This window comes from Paramormyrops kingsleyae, chromosome 14, assembly GCF_048594095.1.
Source record: "Paramormyrops kingsleyae isolate MSU_618 chromosome 14, PKINGS_0.4, whole genome shotgun sequence".
Lineage (NCBI taxonomy): Eukaryota > Metazoa > Chordata > Actinopteri > Osteoglossiformes > Mormyridae > Paramormyrops > Paramormyrops kingsleyae.
The window spans coordinates 4,529,962-4,555,820 of record NC_132810.1 but is presented as its reverse complement, the minus strand read 5'-3'; the positions used below and the strand labels follow the sequence as shown (position 1 = coordinate 4,555,820).

Here is a 25,859-nt window from a genome sequence, read left to right as displayed (position 1 = left end):
CATTATACTGGTGGCAGGATTCTTTGATGTCACATGCTTCTCTGACAGCTCACTTTCCCATGGGTCTGTGTGCCTGCAGGTAGGGATGAGCCGTCCAGCTACACCTGCACCACCTGTAAACAGGCCTTCCTCAGCGCCTGGTTCCTGCTGCAGCACGCCCAGAACACGCACGGCCTACGCATCTACCTGGAAGGTGGCCCCACCGGCAACGCCCTCACGCCCCGCATCACCCTGCCCCCGGCCGTGGGAGCCGAGTCGCTGCCGCAGCCCCCCCTCACTGGCTTCCTGGGGGAGGGGAGCCCCTTCCATCTGCTGCGCATGGCTGCACCGCTCCTACGTGAGCCACCAGGCTTTGTGGAGAACCGCCTGCCCGGCACGCCCCCCTTCGTGAGCCCCCCTCCTCGGCACCACCTGGACCCGCACCGCCTGGAGCGCCTCAGTGCCGAGGAGATGGGCCTGATCTCCCAGCACCCCAGTGCCTTCGAGAGGGTGATGCGTCTGACACCCATGGCAATGGAGTCCCAGTCCATGGACTTCTCTCGCCGGCTCAGAGAACTGGCGGGAAACAACAACTCAAGTCCGCCGCTGTCACCGAGTCGCACAAACCCTATGCATCGCCTACTCAACCCCAACCCCTTCCAAGCGAGCCCTAAGTCGCCCTTTTTGAGCACCCCTCCTCTGCCGCCCATGCCCCCCGGGAGCAGCACCCCGCCGCAGGCACAGGGTAAGTCCAAGTCCTGCGAGTTCTGTGGCAAGACCTTCAAGTTCCAGAGTAATCTGGTGGTGCACCGACGGAGCCACACGGGGGAGAAGCCCTACAAATGCCAGCTCTGCGACCACGCCTGCTCTCAGGCCAGCAAGCTGAAGCGGCACATGAAAACGCACATGCACAAGGCCGGCTCGGTGACCGGCCGCTCCGACGACGGCCTGTCTGCCACCAGCTCCCCGGAGCCGGGGACCAGTGATGTCACAGGCGAGGCTGTAAAAAACAGGGAAGGTGACTTCAGAGGGGAGGGCATCGGCCCAGACAATGAGGAGGAGGAGGAGGAGGAGGAAGAGGAGGAGGAGGAGCTGGAAAATGAGAGCAGGCCGGAGTCAAGCTTCAGCTTGGACTCTGACTTCTGCCGCCCGCGGGAGAACGGTGCCAAGCCGCCGGCACTCTCCATCGATAAGATGGTGGAAAACGCGTCCCTCAACACTCTGCAACAATACGGGAACCTGATCGTCGACAACCGGAAAAGGCTGCCCTTCTCCACCAGGGGCCACGAGGGCCCACGGGAGAACAGGGGCAGGCACTCTGAGAGGGGGGAGCTCGAGCCAGTGGAAAGGACCGCCGTGAACGGCAGGAACTGTGGCTCGGGGGACTCTCTCCCTAGCCTATTTCCACGCAAGCCCACACCCATCACCAGTCCCAGCCTGTCCAACTCATCCGCCAAGAGGATCAAGATCGAGAAGGACCTGGACATGCCTACGGCACCACTCATTCCCTCGGAGAACGTCTATTCACAGTGGCTGGTGGGCTATGCCGCCTCGCGCCATTTCATCAAAGACCCCTTCCTGGGATTCAGCGATTCCAGGCAGTCGCCCTTTGCCACCTCTTCGGAGCACTCCTCGGAGAACGGCAGCCTGGCCTTCTCCACACCTCCGGGGGACCTGCTGGATGGCACGCCGAGCGGGGGAAGCACACCCCACCTCGGCGGGCCCGGCCCGGGCCGGCCCAGCTCCAAGGAAAGCCGTCGCAGCGACACATGCGAGTACTGCGGCAAGGTGTTCAAGAACTGCAGCAACCTAACGGTGCACCGGCGCAGCCACACCGGCGAGCGGCCCTACAAATGCGAGCTGTGCAGCTACGCCTGCGCCCAGAGCAGCAAGCTGACGCGGCACATGAAGACGCACGGCCAGCTGGGTAAGGAGGTGTACCGCTGCGACATCTGCCACATGCCCTTCAGTGTGTACAGCACCCTGGAGAAGCACATGAAGAAGTGGCACGGGGATCACCTGATGACGAACGAGGTGAAAATCGAGCAGGCAGAGAGGACCTAACGCACGAGCCAAGGGCACGGCTAGACGCCGCCTCACAGATACTCATGCTGTAGTTTAACGTGACGCCTAAGAAGCTGCCAACTGAGAGAAAAAAAAAGAAAACAGGAAATGAGAATTAATGCTGGTCTAATCTGCCTTGTCTGGCTTTTGTTTCAGCAATCTATCAGAGTGTGAATTAGCAGTAATGAATAAGAAATTCGTCATGCCTTCTAACTGTGCAATAAGTTCTCTATTTATTGGGTTTGTTATTTTGGCCTCTGCAGATATATATATTTTTTTTTATTTCATTTGTGTTTTCTTTTTAACTGTAATTGCTGGGAGTTTTGCTGTTTAAACCCAGACGATGTCCTGAGATTTTAGCGAAAACAACACAGTTGTTTTTAGCCAACCTTTTAGCCGCTGCTTATCAAAAAACCTGCATATTTTAAAACTACACGTGTCACTTCTGGAGGAAAAGCCAGATCTAACGACGAGCTGTAGCCGTGAGAATGCCGGCGTGTTCATGAGAGCACACACTGACTGTAAACATATCAGGTCTAACTGGGAACGTACCACTGAACATCAGCTTTGGGCGGGGCGGGGCGGGGGCGGGGGTGGGGGTGGGGGGGGAATCTGGAGGTTTGTCGATCTTCTCTTCTTTAGAACGGGATGAACACCAAGGCAGCTGCTCTGAGGTACCAGGTACCGAGCCAAGCGGGCCGACCAAGGAGAATCCGGGCGCACACGCTTAACCCACGCTAACACTGCCATTGGGAGCCGTGAGGCAGCATTCAGGATGACCCGTTTATAAGCGTGTGTATAATCTCAGGATAAAGAGCCCAGCGGCTCACTGGGTGACTCCTCACCCGCCCATGGGCCACATCTCCATCGCGAATACAGCTCATGGAGTGACAATCCACTCCAGAGCATTTCTGTTTCTGAAGCCTTTTCCAGAGGGAGGGAACTTGTTCCTTCCACCTGGAAACGCCGGTGGGGGTGTAGCTGCCAGCTGGAACGGCCGTGAATGATGAGTGAATGATTCTAAACCTTTCCCCTGTTTTGCTTGTAGCACCCAAATTTTAAACTCTAATGACTTCATGTCATACTTGGCAAGGATCCATTTTCTGAGACGGGTTCTGCGTTTAGCCCCCATGAGCTACCCCAACTTTTCAAGCAGATGTTTCGGGCATCAAATACTGAAATGAAATCAGCGAGTCTCGTTACGCTGAGAAATCATGCCGTAATATTACTTGAATACATTTGCTCTATGCATTCACAGCTTAGCCGGCAGATTAATGTGAAATACAGCCCTAGAGTCTGACAACATTCAGTTCCCCTGCTGACCTGGTAACCTGAACCCAAAGGCCCAGTGCATCACCAAACTGCATTTCCTGTAGAACTGAGTGTGTCTTTCCTGTCCCTTAGGACTTCCACTCATGTGTAGTTGACCATGATAAGAAGTAGCATCTTGTGTGGACTAAACAACTGGCCCTGGCAACCAGCTGGCCCTAGATCAACATCTACCAGGTCACCAACCATCAGCTGGCCCTAGATCAACATCAACCAGGTCACCAACCACCAGCTGACCCTAGATCAACATCTATCAGGTCACCAACCACCAAGTGGCCCCTAGATCAGCATCTACCAGTTCACCGACCACCAGCTGCTCATAGACCACCATCAACTTGTTAACCAACCACCAGCTGTCCCTAGATGACCATCTACCAGTTCACCAACCACCAGCTGTCCCTAGATCACCATCTACCAACTAATTAAATTTATGGTTTGTTTTGGCCAACAGAAATATCTGGAGAAACACAGCGTGTGTTAGGTGGACTGAGTTGGCTTGGCAGCGGGGGCCGTGGGGAGCTGTAGCAGCTGACACAGGTGTGAGAGGACGTGCAGAGGCACAGATCACAGCGCTACCACCATGACTGGATACTTTGTATACTGCCACCAGTTTGACAAGATCGTGCCTTTAACAATGATCTTCCGATTGATCGTCTCCCGAGACAAACGCAGCACGTCTGTGATGCGAACAAAAGAACAAGCTCTCCTCCATAGCTCTAATCTGCTCGTGAATTTATGGAGCGACGCCCGCAGAACAGCGTGTTCATGTGCACGCAGATGTACATATTAAGGCACGAGCGAGAGGAATTATCGACTTCAGGACAAGACTGCATGCCAACTTCGGAGAGGACTGTTAGACCACAGGTAGTCGCCGAAGAGACTGGACAGGAATCGGGAACAACAGAAAGTAGGGAAAAAAGAAAGAAAAAAAGAAAAAAGAAAACAAAAAAGGACAAACTTAGTGCACTCTGTCTCAAAATACGTTTACAGTATTGAAACAAGTACAAGGGTAAATCTTATCTGTGTGTGTTTGTTTTAAATGAGTATTTTTTTCAAGTTTGCTTAAAGGTTTCTCTGAATGCCATAGTGGCCGTGTATATTGTTTTTTTTGGTGATGGGTTTTAGTATATATATAAATATATATAAATCTATATCACATTTCTCTTGTTTACTGTAAAAGTATACCGGTATTTGTAATATTTCAGAATGCCTGGGCATTTTACAAAAAAATTGAAAAAAATTTTAAAGTTTTTTTTTTTCCAGCCCAATTTCAATTGTGGGTCTTATTAAGATGTTTTGTCACTGTAAGTGTAAAAGTCTTGAGTTTTAGTAAAACCTTTATCCTTCCTTGCGTGTAAAAAATGTAAATGAAACGGGACAAATTGCAGAAGCGTTCGAGCCGCTGAAGGGCGACACAGTGCCCCCCCCACGGCAGAGACCACCGCCCCCTCCCGCTCGGCTCCCGTCTTTACTCTGGAATGGCATTCTCTCTGTGTAGACACTCTTTTTACAGGAGCTCGTATTTTTTACCTAGTACACGCATCCCTAGTGAAAGATGGTACTGTAAGTACTATGTGTCATTTTTCTGTTTTTTTGGGGGGTGGGGTGGGGGGTCCTGGTTATTAATTGAGAAAAAAAACGAGTTGAAAATGCATCACAAAGCTGCCACAATATATTTTTTTAATTTGGCAGGATAAAAAAAAGCAAAAAAAGAAAAAAAAAACAATCTGAAGAATTTGTATTCTTAAAATGAGTCATATTGTACAGCAAGGTGTGAAGGTTGTCTGACAACCTTTTAGTTACACAAAAAATACTAAAGTAAATGTTTTGTTTACTAGTATATTGGCTGAAAATATTTTTTACGAGTACCCTGGTGTGACTCAGGCTTGTGTGTGTGTGTGTGTGTGTGTGTGTGCGCGCTGTCTGATACGGGCAGCTTCTCTGACCAGGTCAGCCCTCACTGATGCCTCACCCCTTGGGATAACCCTCCATTCACGCTGGCCAGCATTGCAGATACTACACCTGTACAAGCGATACCAGGACTTTTCCGACACAGCACAAGTCTGCAACGGCAGCCAGGCACCGTGCTGGAAGATGGATGGTTTGGAATAAAACCGCACAAACTGCTATTGCAGTGCTAAACACTCACAATGGGGAAGACGGCAGTGTGTATCAGGAAAATCTAACTCCGTTTATTCCCAGTTAAGCCAGAAAAAACCGGAAGCGAGGTGCATGCTAGCCGCGACCTGCTGCCTGTCCTCAGTCGGACGTGGAGGCAGGACTGCGGCGTGTGTGTGTCTGTACGTTAGGGTCTCCGGCCCCGGCTCAGGGTGCGAGGAACCTCTGGGCCGCAGGTTCTGAATAAAAATGACTGCTGGTCTTCGCCCTTTACCTCTCTCACCTTGCCGTATTGTAATCTGCACATCTGTATTTGATGATGTGACCGGGCTGGGCTGCACATCCCTCACACTGTTCGGTAGAAACATGAGTGACACTGTACTGCACTACAAAGGCAAAACAGAGTAAGTACAATACTAACACTGAGTAATATGTAATTAAATGATACTATATTTAGACATTAGACTAGTGATGGAATAGTGATACTTTATTAATCTCTTAATTCTCTTTTTTGCTTTGCCCTGTCTTGCTCTTGAGAGCACGTCGGGGCGGGGGGGGGGGGGGTGTCACAGTGAAGGGACAGCTTCCTCGCAGCACCCGGGGAGCAGGGGGTTAAGGGCCTAGTTCAACGCCCCATAGTCATGTGACTGTTCTTCGGAGGCCGGGTTCGGAACCTTTATTTTTAAACATATATGCAGTTATGGTGTCTTGCCTTTGTGCTGCATGGCTCCGTGACGCGACCATACAATCAATATTCAGTTACGCGGTAGGAAAACAGCTCATTACAACGATCAGCATGTCTGTTTAGCATTTCTCAGGTGGACTGGGACACCCGGCATCTCAATCATACCATCACTGGTATTTCTAGGGGACTGATGCAAGGTGATCTCTGTCCCAACATAGACGCCGGACTCAGGGTTCCTGCATCAAGCAGAGTCACCAGGACTCACACGCTCACTGGCCCGTAAGGCCTCATATGGGGGAGTGGGGCTTAACGGGGACCAAAAACAGGAAGTTGGCTGTTCTAATACACCTCCAATATTTCCTTATATTTCATTCAACAAAAATATTTCTAAACAGTTTAGTGCACTGATTCCTATTTATTACAAACAGCAACAACAAAAATATTTAGGTTGCATGACTGTCTAACAAAGCAGTCACTTGTTTCTAAAGCACTTTTAATGACCTTCTTTGCAACCACTCTGACTCCAGCATAAACAAACCAGGGAAATTTCCCCTCAAAGCAAGCCTTGGTGGCCTTTATGTGGGAAGTCACAGTTTTGTATATTTTTTTCCTCTTTCAGTTCTGATGTACAAATCTTTCATGCATGAATAATACATATCACAAAATAATAAATAAATTGTGTGCTTTAACAGCTGTACATTAAACCAACCGTGTAAATGGACTTAAAAACTTACAATCTTGTTGAAAAGGGAACGTGAACATGGACATTATTCAGATCTTCTTAAAGAGGCCCCTGCTGAGGTATTTCTACATTGGTGGGGGCAGTGCGGGCTGGGGGAATGCCAACTGCTGCAGCCACTGGCTGGGGGCAGGTTAAAGTAACCAGCTTATCTTTTTACATTTGAATATATTAAAGGTTGTCAGCCTGTATGTCATGATCAAACAGGGCAATGCTTATCCCGCTCCTGTTTTCATGACATCAGTAGATCTGCTATGTGCTTATTAGCTCAAATGCATATCAGTACTTTATCGCAGCCGGAATCTGAGATATCTATTGGGCTAGATTAAAAGGAAGTCCATCCCACATCGCTGCAGCTTCAGCTGTCAGCCCTTATCTACAAGTCGAAACGCCGGTGGGCAGTGGAGTTAGAGAAGCCTGAACCGCAGAGCTGAACGATGGTCTCGCCATCCCAAGAGCTGTGACTACACAGCAAGGCAGGGCCCCGTATGGGCAGGTGGCCCCAGCGTCCACAGCAGAAAGGGTGTCGCAGAGGAGGAGAGGACCTCCATCTTTATGGTGTTCTTACAAACTGAGGGTCTGGCTCAATTACATGTTTCTGACTTGTGGTGACCATGTCCAATAACAGTTGCTTAACACCATGAAGTTTTAAAAACAAACGCATATAACACAGAAAAACACAGCTCACATGGAGTATTTCTGATTGGATAGCTTGATGCTGCTAACGATCATCTAGTTCTTTTCTATAAAGCATTTCTGATTGGATAGCTCGCTGTGCCCAACCCAGAACCAGATGCTGCTACCAATCAATGACTGCTTTTCTATATAGCATTTCTGATTGGATAGCTCGCTGTGCCACGCCCTGTCCTATATAGCCCTGATAATTTCTGATCATTTAATTTTCTTTTCTTAAGCGGCAGATTTTATTCAGAATGAATTTGGCTCCCTACACTGAGAGAGCTGTCCATGTGTGTTTGCAGCAAAACCCAAATAGCAAATGACTCGGCTTGAGTCTCCCGCTCCCGGTTTTTTAGCAGAATGGAAGGGAAGATGGCGCCGAGCTCCCCGTCGCTCCCCGTCGCTCCCGCTACGCGACAAAGGACGCATCTTGGTGTGTGTGCGGAGTGCCGGGCACGGGCGCCTGTTTGATATTCAGATGGGCCTGCCTACACACAGCATTATGCCACATTTGGATGATCGCATTGTGGGATTAAGAGGCTGGCTTGTCATTTTCAACAACAATACAGCGATTTAGGGATGCCGTTTTTCACGCCGTGCCTCGCATTAGCGCAGGGCCCAAGATTTACATAAATCTTTGTCTTAAGATGAAAGAACGTTTTCAGACAATGAAGTTAAGCTTTAGAAATGGGGTGGGGGGGGGCATAAAAGTTTTATTCTAAATCACCCACTGCACCACTGGTACAAAGATACTTCACGGGCCTCTTTTTCGGTCCCTGTCATGAAAAATGAAGGAGAAGCACAGGCATGGGTTGGGGGGGGGGATGTGGAAGGCAACTCCACAGCTGATTTAGTGCTACATTCTGACTCGTCGCTAAGCTCCTCAATCATGTTGCCCGCAGCAGCCAACGTGAAAACTGACCTAGATTCCCGAGCAAGTCCGTCCCGCACCGTCGCCTATCGCCTGAGATCAACGCAGGGGATGGATCCGGAAGAGGTGCTGTGTTCCACTGGCTGGCGCGTGCTTGAGGGGCGGGGGCCCTCAGCCGCTTGTCATACACTGGCTGGCGCGTGCTTGAGGGGCGGGGCCCTCAGCCGCTCGTCATACACTGGCTGGCGTTCCTCAGCCACAATAATGCCATTAACTGCGGAGGAGATTTAACTCCACATACATTTCAACTTTTATTTTTCAAATGATCTGCTTTATTTTTATTTTCTATCCAATTTAAGTACAGAAAGAACAGTCATCTCCTTAGAGATTTCATACTTATTAAGGAGAACATTCTACCTAATTGTATTTTCAATGCAATTTCCATATTTAGATAGTTTTCTAATGCTAATCTTCGTTCAAGGGGACTGGTACGTGTCGTGACGTTAACACTATAAATGTCTGTACTGGTGACAAATTGGGTCGGGTTAAGATCCTTCACACAATTAATCTCAAATAATGGTGAATATTTCCATGCCCTGAAGAACATCCATCATGCAAGGTGTGCAAAGGGGCCCAAAACACATTTATGTTCTCGCTCCCTAAATTGTCTTGCGTTCATTACACACACTGTCCCGGTCAGCCTCCCTTGGGTTGGCTTGTTTGGTCATTACATTTCAAGTAAGAAGTTGCTTATTTACTGCCTTTCCTCCACTGTGACGGGCCTGTAGGCCTCCCCGCGGCCCCCCCCCCAGCCCCCGCCTCCCCGCGGCCCCTGTCTCCAGCAATAAAGGAGACAAACGGCAGCGGCCAGCGTCCCACCTTGAAGTGCCGCAAAGGTTATTTACATCTGTGAAAGTTATAATAAGCCTGCATGGGATGGCTGCGGACTGGGGGCCCCCGAGAGCCAGCATCAGATAGCAGAGGGGCCCGGCCCGGCCCGGCCCTGCCCTGCTCCCCTCTTCTCCTCCACGCCGCCCACCAGTGTTTTTGTGCATTCTGCTGCACTCCACTCCTGGGGCCAGGATCCTCAGGAACATGACATTGTAATTTCAGCCATGTTTTATTTATGGACCCTACTGAGTCAGATAACGGCTGTTTTAACAAACAAAGATGATTGCTTCAGGGGTTACTCGCTCGTCCTGAGGTAATTAAGACAAAGTAGCTCCCAGGACTGGGCTTTATGCAACCAGCCAGCTATTATTTCCTGAAAAGGGAAAGAAAGGAAGGTTTGGAGACCAGTAAAAAAGGACAGCCTGATTCAAAAGGTCCTTTGTCATATTTTATCTTTGCTTTCGCGCAGTTATTCAGCTGCGTGTCAGCAAAGCACCTATTCAGCACAAAGTGCAGGGGATAGTACTGCCCATGGCGTGTGTGTACACGTGCATGTATGCGTGTGCTTGCGTGTGCGTGCGTGCGTGAGGGGCAGTAGCCTTCGTGCCGGACCTGGTTTGGTTTAATACGGCTGCTTAATTGCTGATATGAATTCAGCATGAAACAACAAGGCTGCTTTAGAAATCAGAGTCCTTGGATAAATTCTACTGGGACCGAGGGCTTGAGGGACCCGGCAGATAGGTGGGCTGGACGCTCCTCTCTGCGGACGCATCTCTTTGTAACCCGAGTAGACAGTATGAAATCTGGGTTGTATAAGGATATACCAAGTGCCAGCTGGCCGGATCGCGGTGCTAAAAGACCTAGAGACACACAAACAGTGAAACAGACAAATTCTCACACACACCAGCATTAAACAAGAACCAATCCCAGCACGCCACACAAATCCAAGTAGAGGGCCACGGAGCTCCAGCCCGTGCTCCTAGGGCATCCACCCTCGGCGTCTCTTACTGCACACACTCACGGATGCACAGTGAGCAGCAGATGGCCCTGATACGCACACAAGACATGATTTTCTGTTAATTTCCCTGCTCTTAATCCAGTCAGGCCAATCTACTCAGCTCAGATTCCACGATGAATGTCAGTCACATTTCTTTTTCATTGCGTTTCATCATTCTTCCTCTCATGCGGACACACGCACAGTTGCGATAACCACTTTCTCGCCGTTTCACACACACACACTTCCTCCCGCAGACATCAGAGTGACAGATAGACAGCGCCTCCCTCTTTTGACTGCTCTCTTTGCTAACTTTAGACCCCACGTCTACAAAAGTTGTCGACCGGAGACAGGTGGGGTTGCAAAGTTGGTGCCCCCTGAGAAGATGCAGCCCTGGCCAATTGCCTACGTTGCCCCTGCCTGGATCTGCCACTGGTCATACCCCATGTCCGTAGACTGGATTCCATTGTGCCACCATCATGGCCCAGTTTGTGACCATCAGGACACCTATAGCTCCCTCCTTCTGCATGCATGCTGTCTTGAATTATTCTGTATATTTGTATCACCTCACCAGGAGTAAAGCCCAGTCTCAACAGCTGCAAAGTCAGTGTTTACAGGAACGCACTCAATAGACACGTAGCACTGGTGAAATTCACCATTTCACCCTTCAGAAAAACCAAATTTACAAGCGGTTCAGACAAGCTAACGAGTATCAAGATCGTCGAAAGCAATGAGGAGGCCACACCTACCCAAGGACGGATACAGCTGAGCAAAATCACGGCCCATATGCCCATATGTCTCTTTCCCATCGCCAAGGTCCTAAGACGATAAACATGGTTTAATTAGACTCTAATTTACAGTGTAATGAGCCAGTATCCAGGAGGGTTACACCAGGAAAGCTTCTCTCTTTGTGTGGGGAGTAGACCATGTTAGCTGGTAATGACTATACCGCCTCGCTAGACTTGGGGCCTGCAAATCACAGTAGCTTGACGTCCGGCGTTTAAAATTTTTCATAGTAAATGAAAATGTAAAATACCTAACATGGCTGTCTCTGGGAGGTAATAAAATGACAGCAGACCCTGCCTGAGACATGCAGTAAGGTTATGGTTTAGATCAGGAATACGACCACTCAAGTGCTCTTGAAACAAACTGTCTAGTAATAACAAAAATCATGGACTGAAGTGACAGGGAACTTTCTCATTCCTCCTGGGACCTCAAAGCACACTTTTCTGTGTCACCCTCCTGTACTGCACACGTGGGCTCTAGGCGATGAGGTAATCAACATGCTAAAAATGATGAGATGGCTTTAGGAATTTGAACAGGGACCTGGGGTCTCTGCCCGTACTGTTTCAGGTTATCAGGGGATCTCAGAACCTACATTTACTCTAGTCTCTGTCTGCAGCATTTAGCTTTACTGCACTGCTCAAGCTAACAGGCGCTTCGCTTTAGATCGGTGTTTCCCAACCCTGTCCTCCGGGACCCACAGTCAGTTCATGTTTTTGCTCCCTTCGACTTCCCTGCTAGACGACGCACATTTTTGTTGGGAGGGAGCAAAAACGTGGATTTTCTGTGGGTCCCCGAGGACCGGATTGGGAAACACTGCCTTACATGTATGTCTCAGGATGAGCTTTATTAGAATGGCAGGGGTCAGTGGTGTCATGGAGTGAGGAGGAGGCTTCATGTTGCGACTTAGATGGGAGGGGGGGGGGGGCAACTGGAGAAAAGCCCCAGAGAAAACACCAGGAATATATTTAAGATGGGGAGCGGAGGCAGGACTGGAGCGGATAGAATGCACTTCTGGGAGAGACTTTACCTATAGTCCCTACCCCCAGTCCCCAAAATATACCACCATGATTCAGTAGCTCACCAGAGTATTTTCTTTGTAAATGTAGCTCTCACTGAAAAAAAGGTTGGAGACCACTTATGCAATGAGAGACATAACTTGTGGAAAGTCCTGAGGTATCAGCCGACTGAAAAAGTGTTGAGGTGTCAGTCGACTGGGGATCGGGTTGAAGAAACACTGATGTAAGATAGTGATAAAGCGGAGAAGCCCCCCCTCACAGTGACTCAGCGCTTTCTAACTGTGACGCGGCGTTAAGGCAGGACGGGCTGAGAAGGTCCACCGCTCCGTTTGTGATTGGAGGGAGACGCAGAAGCCCGCAGCGCTGCGAGCTGCTCAGTGTGGCGTTAAGGCGGGCTGGGACAAGCTGCAGCGGCCTGTTCTAACAGAGCACCTCCTTAAGCACCTCCTTCACCTGAGACCCCGCGTCTGGCGCTCACAGCACCCTCCCCCTGCCAGCACACCGCCGATCGTCTTCGACATCCAGCCCCTGAGCTTGGGTCGCCTTCATCACTCTCCTCCTCTTCGCCCCATGAGCAAGCGAGCCCTTTTCCTTTCTTATGTGGCTTGCATACGTTGGCGGGCGGGGGGGGCAACTCTGGCCCCAACTTTCCTTCCCTCAATGCTCAGGGGTCGGCAGGTTAGTCAGCGTGTGGTCGGCAGGACTGCAGCTCCATCTCCTGATCGCTCTGATAAATAACACACTGCACGCACCATCTGACAGACACATATGTATGTATTTTATTCAAAGATAAAAATCTTCTGCTTTCATTGACGGAGCGAATGAATTATGATTACTTTTCTCAGCCATTGCCTGCATATGTGGCTGAGAGATAAGTTGACCTTTTGCAAATCTGAGCCCCAATCAGACTCAACGGTCGCTGTGATATTCCCACGCAGGCAGCTTAAAAGGGGAGCCACTCGCAAGCATGCTGTGGCTCATGCGAACACGGAGCTCCTCCTTGCCTATAACACGACCACATTCCGATGGAACAAGACCGGGCAGAACTGTCATCATTTAACACACACTTTCAGCCCTACAAGCATTGTGGTACTTAACCAACAATTCACAGGGTGTTTTTCACTGGAAAGTGTGCAAGCCTTCTCTTAAGGAGAAACGTGTGCGCATGTGCTGTGAGCGATTACAGTAAGCTGTGACTGCATCATGTGTGCTGAGAGGTTACAGTAAACTGTGACTCCATCATGTGTGCTGAGGGGTTACAGTAAACTGTGACTCAGCCATGTGTGCTGAGGGACTATACTAAACTGTGACTCTGTTGTGTTCTGAGGAGTTACAGTAAACTGTATCATATGCGCTGAGGGGTTACAGTAAACTGTGAGTCCATCATGTATGCTGAGGGGTTAGAGTACATTGTGACTCAGCCATGTGTTCTGAGGAGTTACAGTAAATTGTGACTCGATCACAGGTGCTAGGGGGTTACAGTAAACTGAGACTCCATCGCAGGTGCTAGGGGGTTACAGTAAACTGAGACTCCATCGCAGGTGCTAGGGGGTTACAGTAAACTGAGACTCCATCGCAAGTGCTAGGGGGTTACAGTAAACTGAGACTCCATCGCAGGTGCTAGGGGGTTACAGTAAACTGAGACTCCATCGCAGTTGCTAGGGGGTTACAGTAAACTGAGACTCCATCGCAGGTGCTAGGGGTTTACAGTAAACTGAGACTCCATCGCAGGTGCTAGGGGGTTACAGTAAACTGAGACTCCATCGCAGGTGCTAGGGGGTTACAGTAAACTGAGACTCCATCGCAGGTGCTAGGGGTTTACAGTAAACTGAGACTCCATCGCAGATGCTAGGGAGTTACAGTAAACTGAGACTCCATCGCAGTTGCTAGGGGGTTACAGTAAACTGAGACTCCATCGCAGATGCTAGGGGGTTACAGTAAACTGAGACTCCATCGCAGTTGCTAGGGGGTTACAGTAAACTGAGACTCCATCGCAGATGCTAGGGGGTTACAGTAAACTGAGACTCCATCGCAGTTGCTAGGGGGTTACAGTAAACTGAGACTCCATCGCAGATGCTAGGGGGTTACAGTAAACTGAGACTCCATAGCAGGTGCTAGGGGGTTACAGTAAACTGAGACTCCATCGCAGGTGCTAGGGGGTTACATTAAACTGAGACTCCATCGCAGATGCTAGGGGGTTACAGTAAACTCTGTCATGTGTTCTGAGGGGTAACAGCAAACTCAGACTCTGCAGGGGAGGAGCTGGTCCATGCAGAGCCATCAAGCTCTTGGTTTGTGCCTGGCCTTGGAGGGTCAGAGGCTGGTAGGAGGCTTCAGTGAGGCATGTCATTCATCTTCATGGACACACGCAGCTAACATCGCCGGCCCTGTCTATTACGGTCCCCGCATCCCAGCGGCTGCGGCACCTGGTGAGACATCTTCCTGTGATAATTAGAGTGATGAATTGGCTGATGATGGCAGCCTTCAGAGAGAAGCCACCTTTGCAGCCCTGGTAAAACGGGGTGAAAGTGGACATGAGCTCGTCCTGATGAAATGTTTAGCTTTCTTATTTGATATGGGTGATAATGATGTCATAAGACAAAGAGTATGTGAAAATGTAACTTGCCACTAGAATCTTCCCTCATCAAGTGCAGACTAATTTAATTACCACAAGCGTAATACCCAGTGTTTCACTGCAGAGACTGGCAGCGCGACAGTCACAGACCAGTCTACCTTCCTCCCATGAGGTAGCTTTCATGTTTCATCTCAAGAATAAACTCACCACACAGCCACGACTTTTTCACAGCCCAATGGCTGAGCCTCCCCTCGATGTACCATGGTCGTACGTTGTGGTTCCCTGCCATTTTCATTTAGCTTGGTCTTGACGTCGATGCCAGACATGCAGATGGTTCCGAAAAACCTAAAACCACAAAACTCAACTGAAACAAAACCTACTGAAAACAGCCGATAGTACAGTGCTGAACATCATTGGTTATTTAATCCCTCCACGGTAACAAACTGAAAAGTGTGCGACTCCTCAAGGATTAGCATTGTGTGAGCCATTAAATGGGGCGAACAGATAGAGCAAAAGGTCCACATTGCAAGAAGCAGAGCCAATGTCGGACTTGGCGGGAACCCTGACACGCTACATGGTGATGGTTAAGGGCACAAAAGCAGACGAAAGAATCCATCAAAACAGCAGTCAGACATCACGGCATCTAGAACAGCCAATATCTACCTAGGTACCTTTATTGCTGTCTTAACAGATCAAGCAACATGACTGACGACAAAGGCATAATCAGTTACAGCAGTACAGTATCAGTGATATCAGGGTAAATCAGTGTAAATCAGTGTAAATCAGTGTAAATAACCATAACTATTAACAGCCTCGGCAGCACAGACATCAGTGGAGACTGTGAGATGCCCTGCTGGATTGACAGCTCATCCGCATCCTCGCTGTGCGTTAAGGTCCTTTCACAGGTGTTCTGAACTGTCCACACCAGATCAAAGATGCCAGCACCGAGGCTGGTTTGGTTCTTACGGCATGTTGAGCGGACATTTTTCCACGGACCATTATGTCCTGAGATTATTGATCATTTAATTTAACAGCAATAAAGGTTTGCTCTTAAAAAGATAACTTGGAGAGGACTTGGTAATCCAGCAAACCGTCATCACCACGAGAAGCGGATAGCCATCTAAACGGATCCCGTAGATTTAGATTATTGGGAATAAACATGCGTATCTGTGATCATGTCTTTCATGTCATTTTAAAAGCTACTGTACCAGACAATCCCATTGTTCAGTTAACAGTGACTGCTCTGCCGATGCATCTCATATGTCATATAATGCTGAACGCCTTTCTTGGGTGATTTTGAGCTACAGTTAATGGCTTAATTTTGTTTTCATGTGCACAGAGTGAAGTGTTAACTGTCTAATTAGATAGTAATGTGTCTTATCTATTGTACCTTTTTCATTGTTTCACTTGGCTGTGAATCTAATGACAGATCACTGTGGACAGTTTAAGCCAAAATGGAGAGTGTGGTCCCATACCTCATCAAAGGCATTTCTCATTCACACAGACTGTACCCACAAATGATGAGGTATAGTTTAATAAGAGCCCCCATTCACACACACTGTACCTGTAACCCACCGATGATGAGGTATAGTTTAATAAGACCCTTCATTCACTTACACTGTACCTGTAACCCACAGATAATGAGATATAGTTTAATAAGACCCTTCATTCACTTACACTGTACTTGTAAGCCACAGAGTTTAACAAGTGCGGGGACTGTACTCTGCTATTTTAATTTATACATCTGGCATTAGCACAGCAAAGCAACACTGTGTGACTAACTTAAAGTATTAGCTCCAGACATGGTGGAGTTTGGAGCTCAAATGATAAAGGAAACAAACGTACAGGCAGCCAATTGGTGGAACGGTCTGTGACAAAATGGCCAGGTACCCCACTGCAGAACCACATCAGGCTGCCAGCAAAGCCACTTGATCCCTGAGTCCCGCTTTGTCACACTTCCCATGATGCATTGCGCAGTGCGCCTGGTACAGCCAAGAACACGGAAAGCTTAGCAGCTCACAGAGTAATTAAAGCTAAATTATTAATCCTCACAAAGAAACCGTTGGAAACATAAATCACTCTGTTGCCGAACAATTCCATCCATCCATCCATCCATCCATCCATCTTCTAAAACCACTTGTCTCACTCAGGGTGCCAAGCAATTCCAATGCTCTAAAACAGACATATAAATAAATAAGTAAGTAAATAAATAAATAAAGCCCCCACCCCCCAAATACACACACAAAAAACTGATTGATGTCCACGATGGGATAGATCCCTAATGGAGCAAGCCTGACAGTGATTGCTAAAGCCCATTTAACTGCTGATGCTTTGTTATGATTGGACTTGTCATTCTTCCTTTACTGATTAAAAAGAGGGAGGAAACTCAATGTGCTTCACGTCCTTTGTACAGTTTTTTGCCTCAGCCAAAGCGATGGGTGCATATTATTTTGTCAATCCTGGGGAAACGGTGGCATTCAGAGGGACGCACAGACAAGCGCTGCCCTTTTCTCCCTCACAGAAGTGACTTTACTGCCAAGTTGCATCAAAGCCCCTTTTTAAACTGAAGGTCAAAAAAAAAAGAAATGAACATTTGACATACAGCTGTTTGTTTTTGTATTTGCTGCAAGTATATGACATTCCGCAGTGTAAGTCTGGAAACTTAGAAGTCCCACCAGCTCAGGACCTTTCTGATGTTTTATAATGTAGCAACATTAACATTCATTGAAAGAAATACCTTTACTTACAGTAAACAAACTGGGGACCAGTCGAAGTAAAGCATGATGCTGAGGTGGAACCTGCATATCTGCATTATTGGGCACAATGACATGTAGAACAGGAAGAATCACAGTATGACCATCATATCGGGAACTCCATTATCTATGACATATAGGACTGGGAGGAGTCACAGTATGACCATCATACTGGGAACCCTGTTATCTATGGCATAGGAGAATGTTCCTTATAGGTCCTTGTAGGAGAAGGTGGGCCCTGTGTGGATGAGATGGCTGCATATATCGGGGTGTGTCTGGGCACAAAGCACCACAGAGAACAGAAAGGGTAAAGCAAGGGAAAAAAGCAAGATCCAGGGACAAACTTACATGAGCTATTGAGCTGAGGGTATGGCTGAAACAGTTATACCCCTCCAAACACAGATGCGTGCATTCCTGCAGAGGCAGTCCTCTGGGACATCTGATGTGCCTCTGGAGAAGAAACGTCAACAGAGGAAAATTAGCAGAGCTCACATAATAGCAAGAGCAGAATCAATGAACTTTCAGCAGTGCTTTTTATCCTTGGAGGGAGGTACCTTGGGGTAATCCTGAGACATAAACACGCAACTGCCTGGTCTGAGTCCTACAGAAAGACCAATGACAGGAAAGACGCACCTGAAACACCTGAAACACCCCGAGAGAGCCGGCTGAATGGCGAGAGCCGGCTGTTGCACGGGACCAGACACGCAAAGTCCAAGTTCATTATGAAAATTCACACATTGATACTAATAAATATGGGAAACCTGATGCGGAAGGACAGAATTCATGTGAAGAGAGAGCTTGAGCTACATCACCATACAAAAACATTTTAGGCTGGATGCTAATTAGCAGCACGCATCAGCCATTAAAGAGGTCTGCCAATGAGCACTTTGCAATGGTAGTTTTCAAAGCACAGTGAGGTCCCAAGGCGTTCAAAAGAGGTCAAAGAGTTGGGGTCCCACTAGCACCATCGCTGTAAAATCATTTGACACATCAAGGGAAACTCTCAAAAATTATGACAGTATAAGTCAAACAAGTACAAACTGCATCAGCAGTGGTTGCAAATTGAAACTGACTGACAGGGGTAGGTGTACACTTAACTGGACGGGCACGAAACACCACAAAAGTCCAGCTTCAAGAAAAGTCCACAGAACTGAATTGACACCACTGCGCTACAGAGACGCCATCCGGTCATTTTATTTAGCTGATGGTTGCTCTGTGTGGCCAAGGAATATGACATCATTTTACAGCGCCAGGTGCACCCTGTGGAGCAAGTACCGTCCCCTCATGATATTCCTAAATATCATCACCCCGACGCACTGCTAAATAGATTTGAGTGGTTTTAGGAATGCTAGGATGAAGTTACACACCTTCTGTGCCCCCCCCCCCCCCAAATCACCAGATATAAACATTGCTAAAACTTGCACTAAGAAGTTCTGGAGCACAGAGTATGAAGCTTTTTGGAAAAACGCTCCGATATGTCATATGACACATCCCAAGGCTGGGATATATTATGATGCCCAACCGCACACATTTTTGCTTAGACCTCTTCTGTTTATTGCAATGCTTCTTACTGATATAACGAGCTTGGCATTAATGAAAAGACACCTTTTTAAAACCTGTATACCAAACGCTGAAATAAAGCACTACAGATCTCTCTCTACGCTTTCAGGAGGGATGAAATTCCCCATCCTCTTTTTAATTAAAAGAATCCCTGCAAGAGGTGAGCACAGGGTGTGCCGTGTGATTCCTACGCTGCCTTGTATTAAGTTTCTAAATGAATAAATGAATATGTGCAGAACTGAGGTGAGCAAATCCTCCTTTGTCATTAAGACGACTCCATCAGCCCCTCTTTGCTTTCAGCCTCTCGCCCTGCCCCACACCCACCACCCCGAGGTCCAGAAAGTGCATACCGTATTGCTTTGGCTGTCTGTCCATCTCAGCTGTCCAATTCACACAGGGAAAGGAGGGGAAAAATGCTTTCACCTTTTATCATCAGGTCAAGGGAGACGTGATTTTCAAGCACGTTTCCTAATGGCTCCATACCCTTTGTTTCCGAGTGACAGGTTAATGCTTAATGGATCGGCCTTTAACTAGGAGTTGTACAAGAGAAGGCTGGCTTCCACTATTGTACCGGGGGTAAGATGACTGGAGCTGAATAGGTAGCACAGGCAACAAAAGCCATTTTTCTTTAGTCATTAATTTCAGCAGGATGGTGGAGTTTAGGCACGGGGAACAGAACGTGCTCTATTCAAATCTAACATTACATTCAATTGGACAAAGTGCCTCATGTCAGATGAACAGGGTAAATACATACCCATGAGAACATTAAATAATATATCAATTGAGGGACAAGGGAATACTCATTTTATATCATCTCCTTTTAGGTACTAACACATATCATTATGACGTGTAGGGGGCGAAACAGGGCTGATGAAAATTTATGGCTGAGTGGCCAGTTCCAGTCGTACTGGGTGTATATTTTCATTAGCAGATGCGGATTCAGAAAAGCTTCATAATGCTTTCAAACGAATGCTGAAGTTGAGCAAAAAACAGCCATCATTGGTCAGGGAGTTATAGAGGAGATGGCCAGCATGGCGGCATGAACAGTGATGTCTTAATGGTCAGGGAAGCGCACTTATAATTGAAAAATTGCTGGTTTGAATCCCCAACCGGCAAGGCACCACTGAGGTACCTTGTGCAAGGTACTGCCCCCAAGCACTGCTCCCCGGGCACTGAATTAGCTGCCCCCTGCTATGTCACGATGTCACATTTGGGTTAAATGCAGAGGACACATTTCATTTTTGTGCACTGTGTGCTGTGGTGTGTCGACAATGACCACTGATCACTAAATTGTAACTCTAAGAGAAGGGAGTATGGAGGAGGAGCAAGAGGAGATGGACAGTATGAAGAGAAGGGAGTATGGAGGAGGAGCAAGAGGAGATGGACAGAGGGAGTATGGTGGAGGAGGAAGATGGGATGGGCAGCATGGACAGACGGAGTACAGAGGTATAAGATAAAAGGACACTAAGGACAAGGGGGCATGAAGTACTCCACAGCTTTGGCCACCCGCACTGGTTCCATCTTACCCTGTTTAGCACTCTGTGCAGAGCAGATTCTCCTTCCTGTTTAATTGAGTCATTTATTCTGTTTAAAAGTGACATCCTTAAACGAGAAGGAGATGGGGGCTGGGCTGTGGGTTAGTGTCAGGGGCCTGAGGAATGGGGGGCTGACAGGACCTGCTCTTTAAGAGCCAAGGTGAGAATGAGGTCCAGCTAATTATACATCAAACGCAGAGCCACTTTGCCTGAACGATTCCAGCGCAGCGAGCTGACAGAGGGAAGTAAAAAGAGAGAGAAGCCACTTTGGCCATGAGGCATAATCCCCAGTGTGTGTTCAGCCTTCCTTTCCATGTGAGATTATGCCGCCTCAAGTGAGGCATTCTGTAAGCTTCCATACAGAGCAGCCAGTCTGCTGCAGTTTCTGCTTCAACAATTTACCTTTTGTTATTTATCTAAGATGCAAAATTATTCAAATCCCATTGCTGCTGTCTTTGTATCTTCTGCCACGGCTTGAACGAGAGGGTGAGGTGCAAGACGGGAACTAATTGACACGACACAGCGCCCCCCAGTGCTTTGCCAAGCTAGTGCGCCACACTTCAAAGAACCTGGAGCTGAGTTAGTTCAGCCACCACATTTACATGGTAAAATAGAAGAACAAAGGCACAGATGGTTCCATAGCAGAATTCATACTTTTGACAAAAACTATTTAACCAACGCCTGTAATGATCATGTGTTAGGTGACAGCATCCTTTGATGCTCTGATAGAACATTCCCCATGGTGGAGGGCAACACGGGCAACATGGAAGCAAACTCAAAGGACCTCACACCTGAGCCCCAGTCGCTGGCTCTCACCTCTCTGCTGCTGAGCCAGGTACCACAACTACACAAATGAGACGAAGTAAGGACGAAGGATGAAGTAAGGACCAGCAGAGGGAGGCTCGTCCAGACCGACCTACAACATCACACAACATTCACAATTTACACCAGCGTTTCCCAATCCGGTCCTCGGGGACCCACAGACAGTGCACGTTTTCACTATCGGGAGCAAAAACATGTGGACTGTGGATCCCTGTGGACTGGATTGGGAAACACTGACTTACATGAATTGCATGTAATATATGAACAGTGGAGCTTCAGGGGAAATGCAGTTTTGTTGTAGCGAGACACTGCAACTGTTTCTTTTCCCCGAACGACTGAAAGTGCCCGCCTGGCCATCGTAGGGCCGCTACGGCCGTGACGTGAGCATGGGGCGTGAGGCGGCCTCAGCGCCCGCCGTGGCCCCCGACAGAGCACGCTCAGACACGGGAGCTGGGAGGGGCAAGTCTGCCAAAGGCTGTATGCTGGGGGGCTTTGGGGGGGTCTGAGCAGATCATGTCAGCGTACATCCCGAGCCACCCAGGACGTCAGCCACACTGTCACCGCGGGCTTCATGCTCGCTTAAGCAATAAGTCGGAAGAAGGTGGGAGTTCATCAGCCATTTTGTCCCCAAGGGCTCCTGGCAGGAGAGAGTTTTTATGGCTGAGAGATTAGTGAGAGACTCTGTAGCCCCTCCCTCCTCCAGAAACACGGAGCAGATTAAAGTTAGGAAATATGCAACGTGTGAAGTCACAGCTGAAATATGGCATTTATGCAGTTCATTACTGTAGGAAATAGTTGGTACTCGAGCAAATATAAATAACATCTGACATTAAAATATACTGCTGAATTCTGACATCATGGAAATGTGACACACGGCACTTATTGGACTCATCCAGTGACAGAGGATGCCTGGATCACGCAACCAGGACCATTTGGAAAATACACGCCACTGCACCTCCTACAGACATTTCTTCCGTGTTATTTTTAATAACAATAACACTTTATTGATCCCTGTGGGAAAAGGCTCATTGCACCTACCCTATGTTGCTTTCCAAGACGCATATGTAACAGAGAACAAGCTCAGTGAAAGTGAGGGTCAAGAATCTTGTTAAAGGTCTCTTTGACGTGTGACTATTTTAGCTGAAGGTGGGCTCGAACCAGCAACCTTCCGTTCACAGCAATATAGGCTTATCCAAGCGAGTCACCAGCTGTCCCCTTTCAATCCTTTTCAGGGTTGGGAAGGGTTACTGCATACATCTCACTGGAGCCACAGGGTTGAGGATCTGGTGCAGTGCATGCGGTCCTGCCATGTTACTGACTTAAGACTGAGATAAATCATTTCTAGCATGTAACATCCCAAAGTCATATTTTTTCACTGCATGATGAATATTTCACTGCACAATATCTGGGCCAATTAGCTGTTTCCTGGGTGCCCCCTGCAGCAGCAGCCCCGGCCTGACTAAGGTCTTTATTCACATCTCAAAGACACCATTCCTGGTGCTGCTTATTAAAACAGACATTTTACAGATTGTCTGCATGTTAAAGATATTTACCTACTGGAGCTCAGTGAAGGAAAAGAAAAAGCACCCAAAATCTCGGGGAATGAACGCGTCTCGGCAGGGCTTCCTGCCCACTGGAGTGCCCTCCCCCATGCCCAAATACATGTAGGTCATGTAATTCAACATGACCTTTAGAAATGTGCCCCGCACCACTTCCAGGTGCTTCCAGGGCCGGGACCAGGTAAGTGGGAGCCACACAACATGAGCCATTACTGAAACATGGATGAATGTACTGTGCTGGGCTACAGCAGGGGGCATTACAGACACTGTGTGGTCTGTCAGGCACAGGCAGGAGCAGATCAGCCAGGACACACAGTATGTTTAATATATGCACAATTACAGAGGCTGCAGCAGTTCTGATATATAAACACAAATGAATGCAAAAAAAAACTGCTGCTGAGGCGGATAACACAAATATTAACAGATTAAAAAAAAAAATTTAAGTGTAAAATCAGGCACAAGTTGTTTATTCCTGCAGGGACAGCCGTTGTGGGAACAACCCTGGATCCTGTTATTAAAAACAATTATTAAATAGTAACATAAATATAGGGAATTTCTTGTGGAGGTTCCTTGCATTTAATTGATGAGGATTTCCATTAATTTGCCCGGTTTATGTTTTTATAATTTATTATCACCCAATGCATTTAAATAAATTTCAGTAAGAATCTTTGTAGAAATGTGATGTAGCAGTATGTGTCAAGTATGCATGCACATGCACAGTGACATTCCAGAAAACAGATAAGGTGGGTGCAGCCTCAGCTACACCACTTGACCTTACACGGTGAAGCACCAAAAAGAGAGAGAATGTGGGTGGGGCCTCAGCTACACCACTTGACCTTACACGGTGAAGCACCAAAAAGAGAGAGAATGTGGGTGGGGCCTCAGCTACACCACTTGACCTTACACGGTGAAGCACCAAAAACAGAGAGAATGTGGGTGGGGCCTCAGCTACACCACTTGACCTTACACGGTGAAGCACCAAAAAGAGAGAGAATGTGGGTGGGGCCTCAGCTACACCACTTGACCTTACACGGTGAAGCACCAAAAACAGAGAGAATGTGGGTGGGGCCTCAGCTACACCACTTGACCTTACACGGTGAAGCACCAAAAAAAGAGAGAATGTGGGTGGGGCCTCAGCTACACCACTTGACCTTACACGGTGAAGCACCAAAAAAAGAGAGAATGTGGGTGGGGCCTCAGCTACACCACTTGACCTTACACGGTGAAGCACCAAAAAAAGAGAGAATGTGGTGGGGCCTCAGCTACACCACTTGACCTTACACGGTGAAGCACCAAAAAGAGAGAGAATGTGGGTGGGGCCTCAACTACACCACTTGACCTTACACGGTGAAGCACCAAAAAAAGAGAGAATGTGGGTGGGGCCTCAGCTACACCACTTGACCTTACACGGTGAAGCACCAAAAAGAGAGAGGTATCTCAGTTACAACACATGTACATGAAAAGAGATACATTGGAACAAAAAGAAGGTGAGCTGTACCTCAACTATACCACATATAAATGCACAATAAACACACACGAACAGAGAGAAGGTGGGCTGGGCCTCAACTATACCACATATAAATGCACAATAAACACACACGAACAGAGAGGAGGTGGGCTGGGCCTCAACTATACGAAATGTAAATGCACGATAAAAACACGCAAACAGAGAGGAGGAGGTCCGGGCCTCAGCTACACCACTCGTACATACACAGTGACACGCCACAGAGAGAAGGCAGAAGGTGGGCTGAGCTTCAGCTACACCACTCGTACATACACAGTGACACACCACAGAGAGAAGGGAGAAGGTGGGCTGAGCTTCAGCTACACCACTCGTACATACACAGTGACACGCCACAGAGAGAAGGGAGAAGGTGGGCTGAGCTTCAGCTACACCACTCATACATACACAGTGACACGCCACAGAGAGAAGGGAGAAGGTGGGCTGAGCTTCAGCTACACCACTTGTACATACACAGTGACACGCCACAGAGAGAAGGGAGAAGGTGGGCTGAGCTTCAGCTACACCACTCGTACATACACAGTGACACGCCACAAAAGAGAGCAGGTGGCCGGGGCCTGAGTGACATTACATGTAAATGCACAGAGATACTTTGGAAGAGAGGAAAGGTGAGCAGGGCCTCAGCTTTCACAGGGTGGCACCACAGCTTTCAGCCGGAAGTAAAGACAGCATCTGATTTAACCCTCTTCCTGCCACTGTCATTAGAAATCACACAATGTGACTTTAGTAGCAGCATGAACAAGACCTGGATACGTCTGCTGTACACCAACTTCAAGCTGGAGCAGATAACTCCTGTATCCCTCTAATCTAGTGATATAGAGATATGCATCCACATATCAACAAATTTAACTGTATTTTAAACGGTATATATATACTTGGAATATATCCAAAATACAGTGCTTTGCTTTTAAACCATATGGTTAAAGATGGCATCACCAAACCAACAGTTGTCATTCCTTCAAAGTATGTTGAACTACAAGGCGAAGGACAGTCTTCTATTTTGAACGGCATGGATGTCTGTGAGATGATTGGTATCGGTTTACCTGTGATTGGTGATGATTGGTATCGGTTTACCTGTGATTGGTGATGATTGGTATCGGTTTACCTGTGATTGGTGATGATTGGTATCGGTTTACCACATCTGTGCTTCCAGACTCCACACCATGCCTCATGGCTGTTTTCTTCCTGTTGTGAAAGAAGCTCAACATCACAGATCCAGATTCTGCAATCAAGGCCTTACTTCTCCGTCTCCTCCAAACGGCGCCTCTGCTCCGTAGTCGCTCACTTTACCATGCTCTTAACATACTTAGCATTCCTTTTATCACAATTTACTCACATTCTTATTGCTTTTCATAAAGACTAGCATATCTTCCAGGTTTTTTC

The 25,859-nt window shown here is 47.9% G+C and overlaps 1 protein-coding gene and 1 long non-coding RNA gene across 7 annotated transcripts in view; one reads left to right on the top strand and one right to left on the bottom strand.

Moving 5' to 3' along the window:
* LOC111852650 (B-cell lymphoma/leukemia 11B-like) overlaps positions 1–5,763 on the top strand; it is a 33,917-nt gene extending 28,154 nt beyond the window's left edge. The window contains exons 3-5 of one of the 6 annotated variants that reach the window (XR_011982549.1): positions 84–1,906; positions 3,448–3,549; positions 3,590–5,763. Coding sequence is in view for 4 of the 6 variants with exons in the window: in XM_072699104.1 (XP_072555205.1) it covers positions 84–2,013; positions 3,448–3,486 (1,969 nt within the window). In the remaining 2 variants the exon portion in view is untranslated. Of the gene's footprint in view, positions 1–83; positions 2,611–3,447 lie in introns of those variants that run through there. The other 5 variants (XR_011982548.1, XM_072699106.1, XM_072699104.1 and 2 more) reach the window with 5 other exon arrangements.
* Positions 1–21,421, bottom strand: part of LOC111852653 (uncharacterized) — a 45,923-nt gene extending 24,502 nt beyond the window's left edge. Inside the window, exons 1-2 of the long non-coding RNA XR_002840280.2 lie at positions 17,827–21,421; positions 14,933–15,070 (exon numbers count right to left, since the gene is read on the bottom strand). This is a non-coding gene — a long non-coding RNA (uncharacterized lncRNA). The remainder of the gene's footprint in view (positions 1–14,932; positions 15,071–17,826) is intronic.
* Between the last annotated feature and the right edge of the window lie 4,438 nt (positions 21,422–25,859).